Here is a 12,329-nt window from a genome sequence, read left to right as displayed (position 1 = left end):
ACCAGCAGTAAACTGAAAAAAGGAGAATATTGTCCACATTTTTGGGAAAGACACACAGACTAATTAAGTAAGGAAAAAATACATTCAAAGAGTGACATATGGTGGGAAAATAATAAAACAGTGATGTGAGAGTGATCAGAGTGTAAGGGGTTGACAGAAGAGGTGGTAATTGCTGAAATCTCCAGGAATGAGGCTGATGCATTCGAGGAACAAAAATGAGATCCATATGGCCCAAGGGCAGAGTCACGCAGTGGCCAGGCCATTTAGACCATGAAGGAGTTAGATTTTTCTTTCAAGTACTAAGGAAGTCAATGGAGGGTTCTAAGCAAAGGAGTGACATATTATTATTGACATAAAAACCGATGCAAAACCACCTCTGGCTTCTGTCTGGAGGATGGGCCGATGGTGGGGAGGGACAGAGGAGGAAGCTGATTGAGGAGGCCTGCAACACTGTAAAGGACAGATGACACGGGCTTGGATTAAGGTAGCAATGGTGGAATTGTAGAAATCTGATAGATTTGGGGCTGTATTTTTGAGGTGGAACCAAAGGCTGACAGATTAGATATAGGGGTAATGATTTCTAAGGTTGTGGATGTCAGTGTATGTATGGTGGAATCATGCTGAAGTCCACGAAAACAAGTTTGGGATTTCTTTCATCGAGTATACCTGAACAATACAAAACTGTGGGTTTGATAATCAGGACAGCCAATTAGCTTATTTAGAAAACAAAAAATTAAAAAACTTTCTGAAACCCATGATTCTGATTGTGCCCAATCTGTGCCTGGCCAATCTCAGCAGCATTTGAACAAATTCTCTACCAGCAGAGAATACAGTGAGAAATTCCCTCAAAAGTTTTTTGTTGTTGTTGTGAAATTTTCACAGCACTACTCATGCCAAATTCAGGGCTAGGAAAATAAAAATGAAACTAAATACTTTTTACTGGAACAAAGGCAACCTATCCTCCTTTATTAACTACAATTCCTTCTAAATTTTAGATATTATGCAGGACCTTTTCCCCCCAAAATATTAGACATATTTATTTTCTTATTCATTATCTAATTTTAAAAACAGGGCAAATGCCACAGAGGAACCATCAGCAAGAATTTAAGGGACCTGACTAGGATCACATAATTAGCAGGAAACTTAAGAAAACACCAGGCAGGTCTTACGATTCCTTAATTTAGGCAACTTTAAATCACTTCAATCAACACTATATAATAGTGAAATTTAAACTTTTTAAAGTCATTTTTTAAAAGTATAAAGAAATAGATACATTTTGTCTCTTTCTCAATCAAGAGAAAAAATAAGTATTTCTAAGGAGTCCTAAAAAAATGTTTACGGCATTGACTAGAATATTCAGGTTTATTACAGGTGAGACACTACTCCTCAGAAGTTCTTGTCACTGCAAATCTAACTGGCACTTGTGGTACAAAGATTAGTTTCAGAAAAAAAGTGACACAACTAATTTAGTATCTACATTAAACTCACTACAGAGAAAGTATGCCATGAGGTGAATACTCAGCAAAGGTATATAATACACCACAATCACCATGGCAAAGTCAACACAGTGCTCTATGTGTGTATACTGTGAACAGTTGCTTCATAAATATCACAAATCTAAAAATTGCTATTATATTGACAGTTAACAATAAAATGTAATATAGAAAAATGAGTTCAGTAGTCAGGCAAGGTTTGAAAACACTGGTTTTAGCAAAAGTAAACAGTTTCTTTGTTGTAGGACAAACCACTGTAAAACTCTAAGACCAGGCTGGAGTGCAGTAGTATAACCATAGCTCACTGCAGCCTCGAACACCTGGGCTCAAGCAATCCTCCTACATCAGCCTCCAGAGTAGTTGGGACTATATGTGTGAGCAACCATACCTGGCTTCGTAATTTCATTAGGAATCTCCACTCCACTCCCAAATACACAGCCTTTAAAACTGATTATCCTTTAGAGCTAATTTTCCACATGTCAACTCTGGAAAATGCTAACTTAAAATAATATAATTCCAACCATACGCATATATATAATTCCAACGGTAAAGCGTCTATGGTCAGAGGCTTGATTTTCTAAGGAATGTTGCTCCAGTTTAAGGGGAGGTAAATAACAAGCAGAATATGGTACGTCTAAGCAAAGTTAAATGGTCCTTACCAATCTAAAGAGGGCAGGCTAGCAATAAGGAAGATCCAAGTGGCAGTAACTGGCTGGTTTGTTGTGACAGAAAAGGCCATCAAATGTCACCGGGCCCATCAAGAAGAGTCACTAGAGAGACCCACAGAAGCCTATCAAATGGCTTACTATGGAAAGAATTTGACCAGAAGTGAGGAAAATCTAGTGGGCTCCCAAGACTGTTTCTAGAGACTGAGACGACCTGTGCCCATACTTGGGGTTTAATAAAACCTAACCACAGAATTTTAAAGACCATGGGGACACGGAGATAAATATGTCATCATAAGAGGCCTATTTAGTCTACACTGCCAAATCCTGGGGCATTTCTGAAGCCAGGCTGAGCTCTAAGAGGTGTTCAAATGGGACTTATTTTAGGTCAGGGACACTGTCTATTGACTCTAAGCCTAGCATACCAGTTTTCTAGAATCTTGCAATCATTTTGCTTATTCAAGTCTTCCTACTAAGTGAATGCAAGGAAAAACTGGAATGGTCTGGGGATCTCCTAAACCTACATTGTTTTAGGAAACAGAGGACAAATGAGGAGGAATGAATTCTTCCAGTCAGTTACACTGAAAGATTCACTTATGGCATGTGTGCACACACACACACGCACATGCACACCTTCTCCACATAAGATTTCTATTGTCCTTTACATCTCAGTATTATTTAAAAGCTATGTAATTATGTGGTTAGATTAAAAGATTTAACTCTTCCCATGAGCTCTTTCAAGGTCACATAAAATCATATTTTAAATCTGGAAGGACTTTAAAGTTTATCTAGTCCAACAGTCCCTAAGCTTTTAGATTTCACAGACCAGTAAAATTTCCACACACAAAAAAAGAGTTCCAACATAGGGTGTTAATCTTTCTGTTTTGACCAATAAGGACAGTAAAACAAACACAAAAACAAACAGATAAAATAAACTTATCTATTATCATTAAAATTTCAAGAAAATTATCTCAGGATTTAAAAGCTAAAATAAGCTTAGCGAAAAACTTACTAAACTCTTGGCATTTGGGTATGACTAACATCTTAGTGTGTGAAGAAACCTAGAGAGGTGATTAGCTGTCGGAGACAACATCTGGTTTGAGGCAGAACTATACTATATTCCACCACACTATACTTCTTTCTTTGCTCTCCTGGACAAATAACATCAGTGTTTCAAAGACATACTTTTGAAAGCAAGGGACAAAGAAGAGAACCATAAATCTGAAAACCTGTGGGTGTGTATGGGGCAGGGTGAGTCAGGATATATTTCACCCATAGGAAGAAAAAGAGAACAAGTAACTGAGAAGTATAAAGAATTCTCAAACACTTACCATGACACAACTGCCCAAACTGAGGTGCTGAAGCTCTGAACAGAAGTTCAAAATGCTGAGCAGTGCTGTTTGCTGCCATTAGGGACCACATCAGAGGCAAATATGGAAAGTGAATGAAAGTGAAACAAAGAGAAGAGGTCAATTAGACATTAAAGGCTGTCACTGCTTTTCCTGAAATGCAGCTCAAAAGCTAGGTTACAGAGTCCACAAATGCCATTTAATGAGTCCCCAGAGGCTCCACCATTGATTGGCTTGGAGTCAAGGTAATCATTACTAGTCTCCATTTAAGTCGTCACTTTGTATATGGTTTTGGATGCCCTAAAGATACCTATATTCCCTATGACCTCTCAGTTCATTTCCCAAAGGTAAGCAATTTGAAAGTCTGGCTAAGATTGAACACCAAGACAAGCTAAACCACTCCTCCCTCCACAAACAGAAACAAAAAGACAAAAAACCCACAGTAGGCTGGTGACACTCCTGAAGAACAGCTGCAGCTCTGACATTCACTGATCAGCTGCAGCCTGATGGAACTGCCAATAGAGTCACCCCAAATCAGGATTGAGCTGGTGACTTTAATGTCAAAGGATTCTCTTTGCTGAAAAGGATACCAACAACCATTGAGCACCTGTCAGTAGCAACATGCTGACTGAAATATATATAACATGCACTTTCTAGTCATGTTCCTGCCATTTAAGCCCATCTATCCTGTGCAATGAAAACGGTCTCACCACTAAAGAAATCCAAAGACTGCTACATAATCATGGCACCGTGAAATGTTTTTAAAAACATGTCTGCCTTGAAAAACTGTGAAAAGCAAAAAATGCAAAATATTCAAATTTCTAATTTTTCTTTTATCAATTAAGGAGAAAACTATTCAAACTTACATGGCAAAATATCTTATACAATTTTAATATATTTAAAAATTAAGATATTATACAACTTCTGTAAAAATCTATTCCAAGTGTTCAGAAACTAAAAAGTATCAGTTGAGGGAGAGGTGAAGAATGTGTCAATGAAAATGTAAAACATTTGGTCAAATCCCAGATAAGATTCTCATTGAGAAAATAAAGTAATAAAATATTTCTCATAATGTAAGGTTACTTAAAGCAAAAATAATAATAGTTACAATAGGTCACAGAGCGCTATTATACTTGTCTAATTATTTCATCATTGAGCATTTCTTTGAATTTAAACCAAAAAGTTTATATTGATTTTATACTTAAGTTTCAACATAACAACATTTGTAAAACAATCCCATGTAGCTCTCAGAATGGTAACATTAGAAAGAGTATATAAAGATAATTTAATTTTCAGGTTCTCCACAATACTTAGCCATGTGAACTTATTAACAGATAGGAACATAACATTAGGTTTTTTTTTTTTTTTAAATTACAGGACCACATCCATATTAAAAGGTTGTTTTATAAGATTTTCCCTTAAGTAAGATCCAGAGAATATTAGATTTTTTAGAAAGAATCTCATAAATTTTTGTTGGTAAGAAATTTTAAATTAAAAAAAAATACATACATACACACATACAAATAATTCACAGAACTTGTTTGGTAATTTATTTTTAAATTACTTACTATGAAGAATCTCAAATACACAAACAAGTATAGGTTCCAATATAACACCCATGTAGCCACCACTAAGTTTTATCGACTCTTAACATTTCGACATTCTTTGCTTATCCGGCTACATTCTTGCTTGGCTCCATCCATTCACATACTTCCTCAGAGGTAACCTTTATCATGACTTGGTGTTTAAAACATGCTTGAAAGTATATAATTTTACAATACATTATGTATCCATAAGTAGCACATAATACTGTTCTATATAGTTTCTATATAAATGCTATTACAATGTCAATATACTTCTGCATCTTCTTCATCAGTATGAGGGACCTGTCCATGTAAATACATATAGCTCTAATTCACTAATTTTTAATGAAACTTGTTTGGTAATTTATTTTTAAATTACTTACTATGAAGAATCTCAAATATACAAACAAGTATAGGGTCCAAAAGAACGCCCATAATAACCATGTAGCCACCACTCAGTTTATCAACTCTTAATATTTTGTCTTCTTTGCTTATCTCACTACATTTTTGTATCCCTCCATCCATTCATGTACTTCCTCAGAGGTAACTTTTATTAAGGCTTGGTGTTTAAAACATGCCTGAAAATACATAATTTTAGTATACGTTATGTATCCATAAGTGGCATATAATATTAACATTAGAAATTGTTGTATAATATTCCATTATGCAAATATATTACAGCATACACTCTCATTTGATTGATATTTAGTTGCTTACAATTTTCACCATTACAAACAGTGTTAGAATAAACATTCCTTTACATGCTTCCTTGTGCATTTATAGAACAGTATTTCTCTAGAGCACATACCAGAAGGAGAATTTCCAGGTGTTTACGTATTCTTTGACTTTATTTGGCTTTGCAAAATAGCTCTTCTGAGTGCTTAAATCAACCTATTCTCCCATCAGTAGTGTAAGAGTGTTACATTCCCACATCTTTATCAACATACATAGACTTTTCATCCTTTTACATGTCTGCCTGTCTGATGAGTATGGAATGGTATAATTTGCATTAGTCTGATTACCAGTGAGACTGAAGATCTTTTCATATGTTCATTGGCCATTCATATTTCCTGCTATGTAAATTGCTTCATCACATCCTTTGCTGATTTTTCTTTCCATTGGGTTGTTTCTTCCTTCTTGACTTTTGGAATTCTTTATTCATGCTGGATACCAATCTTTCTCAGTTATATCAGCTATAAATACCTTCTCTGAGGCATGTCTTTTCACTGTTTACTGGATTTTCTGAGACATGAACATTTTAAATTTTAATATGACTATATTAAATGTGGCATTAATCCTTTTCCCCCTTATGTTTGTATTCTGTTGTTTTTTTCCAAAAAGTTCTTCTTTAGCTAAGGAAGAATCTACGATTCTTCTTTTTTAAAATCAGAGTTTTAGAGTCTTTCTTTTTTGCACTTAGGTTTTTAACCCAACTACAATTGATTTTTATATGGTAGGATATCAAATTTCATTTTCCCCACATTGTTCCAGTTTGATTTACTGAAGACTCCATTGTATCCACTGATTTGTAATGCTTTCTATCATATATAAGGTTTCCATATATGCATGAGTCTACTTCTGGGTCATTTTGTTTCACTGGTCTATTTTCCATTCCCTGTACCAACATTTCTGTCTTAATTATTATAGTTCATAAGTCTTTAAATCTAGTATGGCAAATAGCGTTTCCTCATTCTTCAAACATCTCTTAGCTGCTGTTGGCCCTTTGCTCTTTCATGTGAACTTTAGAATCACCTTAAAGGTTTCAGTTTTTACCTTTTAGAAATAATACAAAAAGATTAATTTTTCTTAATCTCCTCTCCATGGTCATTAGTTAATTTACTAGCATTTTATCAATTTATGTGTCATAATTTTTTTTATATTTGATACTTCCTTACAGAATTTTTCTTTTTGTTGAGAAATATTTTTAGTCATTCTGAGTGTCTATGGGTCATAAAATCTTAACAACAAACATTTATTGAGTACTTATTAACATGTCAGGCAGCATTGCTGTAAATTCTTTACATACATAAATCCTCACAACAATCCTATTAACTCATCCATTCATTTAATAAACTGTTATTGCATGCCTACTATGTGTTAGGCACTTGGGATGTAACAGTGAACAGAAAAGTTAACAGCCTGTAAGGTAAATATTGTTATTTACCTATCATTATAAATGGGGAATCAGAGTGACAGAAAGTTAAATAACTTAGTTTAATATTTACCCCCAATCTTTTTTTAAAAATAAATTTTATTGTGCATATTTGAGATTTGTCCTCAATCTTGAATGAAAGTTTAGCTAGACTTAGAATTTTAAGATGACAGTTACCTTCTTTCAACACTTTGAAAACATTACTCCATTGCTTATCAGTCTCTCACTTGATAAGAAGTCTATTGTCAATCGAATTGTTTTCCTCTGCAGGTGATATATCTTTTCTCTCTGATAGCTCTTGTCCCTTTATTTTTGATCTCCTGCAATTTTATCACAATCTGTCTAAAAATTTATTTTCATTTATTTTGTTTAAAACCCCAAGTGCCCATTTTGATTTGAAGACTCATCTCTCTCTTCATGAAAGATGATGATTCTAAACATTTCTCTCTTCAAATGTTACTTCTCTACCATTCCTTCCATTTTTTTCTTCAGTAACTTCTATTCTATGAACACTGGAGTCTCCTAGTACCAGCGGTTAGAGTGGTTTGAAAAATATGTCCACATGTTATTCTATACGCTTTCCTTCCAGAGGTAGAGCTTAATTCTTCTCCCTTTGAGAGAGTGGGCTTAACTTAGCAACTCACTTTTAACAAACATTATATTGTAGAGGTGATACAGGTCACTTTGAATATTACATTTATGATAGTTAATTTTATGTATCAGCCTTACTAGGCCATGGGGTGCCCAGATATTTAGTTAAACATAATTCTGGGTATTTGTTTGTTTTTGAGACGGAGTCTCACTCTCTCCCCAGGCTGGAGTGCAGTGGCATAATCTCAACTCACTGCAACCTCCGACTCCCTGATTCAAGTGACTCTCCTGCCTCAGAATCCCGAGTGGCTGGGATTACAGGTACGTTTCACCACACCTAGCTAATTTTTGTATTATTAGTAGAGACGGGGTTTCACCATGTTGGCCAGGATGGTCTCAATCTGCTGACCTCATGATCCACCCGCCTCGGCCTCTCAAACTGCTGAAATTACAGGTGTGAGCCACTGCCCCCTGCCAATTCTGGGTGTTTCTGTGAGGTTGTTTTTGGATGAGATTAACATTTAAATCAGTAGACTGAATAAAGCACATTGCCCTACCTACTGTGGGTGGGCCTCATCCAATCAGTTGAAGACCTGAATAGAACAAACAGGGTGACCCTCCCTCAAATAAGAGAGAACTCTTTCAAATTCAGGAAAAAAACAATGTCTGATGGTCTTCAAACTGGGACACTGATTTCTTCCTGAATTTGGATGTAAACTGAAACATCAGCTCTTCCTGGGTCTTAAGCCTGCTACCTGTCAGACTAGAACTACACTAGTTCTCCTGGGTCTCCAGCTTGCCAATTCGTCCTGCAGATTTTGAGACTCGCCAGCTTCATCATCATGTCAGCCAATTCCTTATAATAAATATCTTTACCTCCTATTGGTTCTGATTCAGAACCCTCCTAATACAGTTATAAAAAGGCTGTGGCTCCTGTCTTGGCTTCCTCCCTCCCAACTTGTTCCCTTGGGGGAAGCCAGCTGCCATGTCATGAGGACACTCAAGCAGCCTGTGGAGAGGCCTGTGTGGAGAGAACAGTGGCTTTTGGCCACAAGCTGAAGGGAAACTGTAACAACATCACCCTGAGTTTGGAAGCTGAGCCACCAGCCACAGTCAAGCCTTGATATGACTAGAGCACCAGATAACAACCTGGCTGCAACCTCCTTAGAGACCCTGAGCCAAAACTACCCAGCTAAACCTGACCCACAGAAAACATGTGAGATAATACATGCAGGTTGTTTTAAGCCACTAATTTTGAAGCAATTGATATATGGCAATGGATAAATAACAGAGTCACTAGTATATAGTAGGCACAATATATATTTATTAAATGAGTAGGACTGCCTTGCCTTAGGAGTAAATATGTGTGTGTGTGACAGAGAGAGAGATTGAGATTGTGTGGGTGTGTATAAACCTTACAGCAGTTCCTGACATACCTTTTACAAATTTGAGTACATTCTTCAGACTTCTCTTCTAATTTAGCAATCCTGTGTCCAATTTAGAATTTATCCCATCTATTTATTATTTCCTAATGACTATTTGATAGATTTCTAATCAGTTGTTTTCACAACTATGTGTTCTTGTTTTAGTCTATTTATGTTTCAAATTTTCTAGTTCTTTTTCACAAGGTGCTTTCACTTATTTCTTTGAACTGCCATCTCTCAACCCCATCTTTTTTTATTCCTCCTTGTTTAAGGGTCTTGCACATTGCCCCCTTCTAGAACCAGGACTTCTGCTGAAGGTACAGAGGTCCTGCTCTGCAGTGGCACTGTGGATACTGCAGGACCAGTAGAAGGCTTAGCTCAGTTCTGACCAGAAGGCATGGCCAATGGCAGGTCACTATATACTTTTTGGTGTATCTGCCCAGAACAAAACCTCTTCTTTCTCTAAGACTTCCATCCAAACTCCTGGGGTGGCTTGGAACACTGTCACCTAGCTGATTATCCCCAGACTGGGACAATAAGATTCTCATGATATAGTTTGAGATAAATTCCCTATAGAATCAGTTCTTTCAATTAAAAGTAAGAGTAAGGCCAGGTGTGGTGGCTCATGCTTATAATCTTAACACTCTGGGAGACCAAGGAGGGAGGATAGCTTGAGCCCAGGATTTCAAAACCAGCCTGGGCAACATGGTGCAACCTCATCTCTACAAAAAGATATAAATAAATAAATAATAAAAACATTAGCCAGGCATAGTGGCACATGCCTGTGGTCCCAGCTACTTGGGAGGCTGAGGTGGGAAGATTGCTTGAGACCTGGAGGTCAAGGCTGCAATGAGCTGCAATCATGCCACTGTACTCCAGCCTGAGCGAATGAGCAAGAACTTGTCTGCAAAACAAACAAACAAAAAAAGTAGGGTAATAGTAAGAAAAAATATTTATTGTCAAGAATACTATATAACCTGTCTGGACTGTTCCTCAGAGAAATCACAACTTTTGCTTATTGCGTATCTTAAAGATTGTAACTTTAAGGCACAGACCTAACAGCATATCGTCCTAACTCATTTTTGAACTAAAGTCTAATTATATATGTCTAGAAAACATTTGTGATGCATTATTTTCTCCGGGAGAATTTCAAGTAGATGCATTATTTTCTCTGGGAGAATTTCAAGTCATAGAAGAGGAATTCACAACAAATATTTTATAGTAACTTATATCAGTCTGTACATTAAACTGTGAATTAAAAATCATTTAATATTAGAACTATCATTTTTAAAATCCTCAGCTTGAAAAGGAACATAGAACAAGAGATTTATGTTGAATGATATAACTGATCTTTCTGAATGAGAGATATGAGATCAAATGCTGAGACCAAGATATTGCGAGATGGAGGTGATGGTAATGGAAAGAACAACAATGACCTTGGAAGAGATACAGTGAGAAATTAACAAGAAGTCAAATAGAGATAAATCAAAGGGCTGACAGGTAGCACTGAGGTGAGTAAGCACAAATTAACACAGTTTCATGGCTTTCTCCAGCAAAGCTCATCAGTGAAAGCCAGAGACTGTGGGAGTACCCAGGTTTAGAGAACATGCCTATAGAACCAGTTGACAACGTCTTTAAATCCAGTTAACCCGTTTCCTCCTAAAATATCTTTAGAATATTCTTTCTCCATGTTGTTAGCATTCAGAATTAAAATGTTGTTACTGATGTCAAAGCAAAGATAATAAACTACGGGGAAATTAACTCTTCATTTCCAGATATAAAAGGGCCTGATTTTGTAGAGAGCACCAACTCAATAGTTTAGAGCAGAAGTTGGCAAACTACTGTCCACAGGCCAAATCCAGTCTATTGCCTGTTTTTGTAAATAAAGTTTTATTGGAACACAGGCATACCCACTCATTAATGTATTGTCGGTGACTGTTTTCACACTACAACAGCAGGATAGAGTAGCTGTGACAGAACCATGAGGCCTGTGAGGCCTAAAGTATTTACTACCTAGCCCTTCACAGAAAAAGTTTGCCAATCTCTACTTAGGAGAACAAAACAATTCTACTATAATGAGTATATGCAGCACTGCTACATATCTAGAACACACAAATGGATGGATCAAAGCTGTATTATTAGGTGTACTGTGAAAATGGCACCATATTTTATTTATTCAGAAATGAAAAGTGAAAAATTATATGAACCTCTGATTCAAGACATAAAGTATCTTTTAGGTCCCCAAGTCTACGTATTCTGCTGGTTAGGTCTTGAAAACTCATTCAATGGAAGTACAAGAGTAGTTCTATAAAACTAAAATATAATTAAAATAGCAGCTTTAATAATGCAAGGTTCATTTCAAATGAGTTTGTAATTTTCAAACAAAGGGCAACCTTACTTAAACAACTATGGCAAGGAATTCACTAAGGAGTGACTGGGTCCATGATTATTTCTTCTACAGAATTACTAAAACATACTCTAGGTGCACGCTGTCATTTAGCAGTAGAATACATGTTCATAAAGAAAGATTTATTTTACATTCCACCTAAAATCTACCTATTAAACCTGTTCAGCAGCTTCAAAACCCAATGGATAACTTTAAGTAATAAATTCAACAACTCCCCACACATCCAGGTAAAGAAGCATACACTTCTCAACCTGAGACCAAACTGGAAGAGTAAACACATAATTAAATATTCAAGTGGGTTACATGACACTCAGCCATTTTGGATAGCCAAATGCCAAAGGTAAAGAAGTAAACAGCAAAATATTATAACAAGTTATAACTGGAGAGAAAAGCAAGAGACAAGTTCAATGTGAACAGTTTTTATTAATGCAACTAGGCAAAAACAATGGTAAAGCATGCTTACAGCAACAGGGTTCCAGACCATCCTCTACAACTCACAAAAGGACTGTAAAGGAATTAGTCCATACACATCATACTCTGATGATTATAACAGGAGAAAGACTGTTTCCCCCTACTTTCACAACTGCCTTCTTGTTTGTTTAGCAATTTTATTCCCCTTAGCGTCCTTTAGTGAAGCCTCCAAATACTTAAGACTACTACAATGA

The 12,329-nt window shown here is 36.3% G+C and overlaps 1 protein-coding gene across 3 annotated transcripts in view; it reads right to left on the bottom strand.

The window, feature by feature from the left end:
- The window catches only part of LOC105499047 (F-box and leucine rich repeat protein 4), a 96,949-nt gene that overhangs the window by 18,999 nt on the left and 65,621 nt on the right, over positions 1 to 12,329 (bottom strand). For all 3 annotated transcript variants that reach the window (XM_011771448.3, XM_011771446.2, XM_011771447.3), the window contains one exon: positions 3,490 to 3,561. In XM_011771448.3, the coding sequence (XP_011769750.2) occupies positions 3,490 to 3,561 (72 nt within the window). The remainder of the gene's footprint in view (positions 1 to 3,489; positions 3,562 to 12,329) is intronic.

This window comes from Macaca nemestrina, chromosome 5 (assembly GCF_043159975.1).
Source record: "Macaca nemestrina isolate mMacNem1 chromosome 5, mMacNem.hap1, whole genome shotgun sequence".
Taxonomy (NCBI): Eukaryota; Metazoa; Chordata; class Mammalia; order Primates; family Cercopithecidae; genus Macaca; species Macaca nemestrina.
Note: the sequence above shows the minus strand (reverse complement) of the source record. Positions and strands in the feature narration are given on the sequence as shown.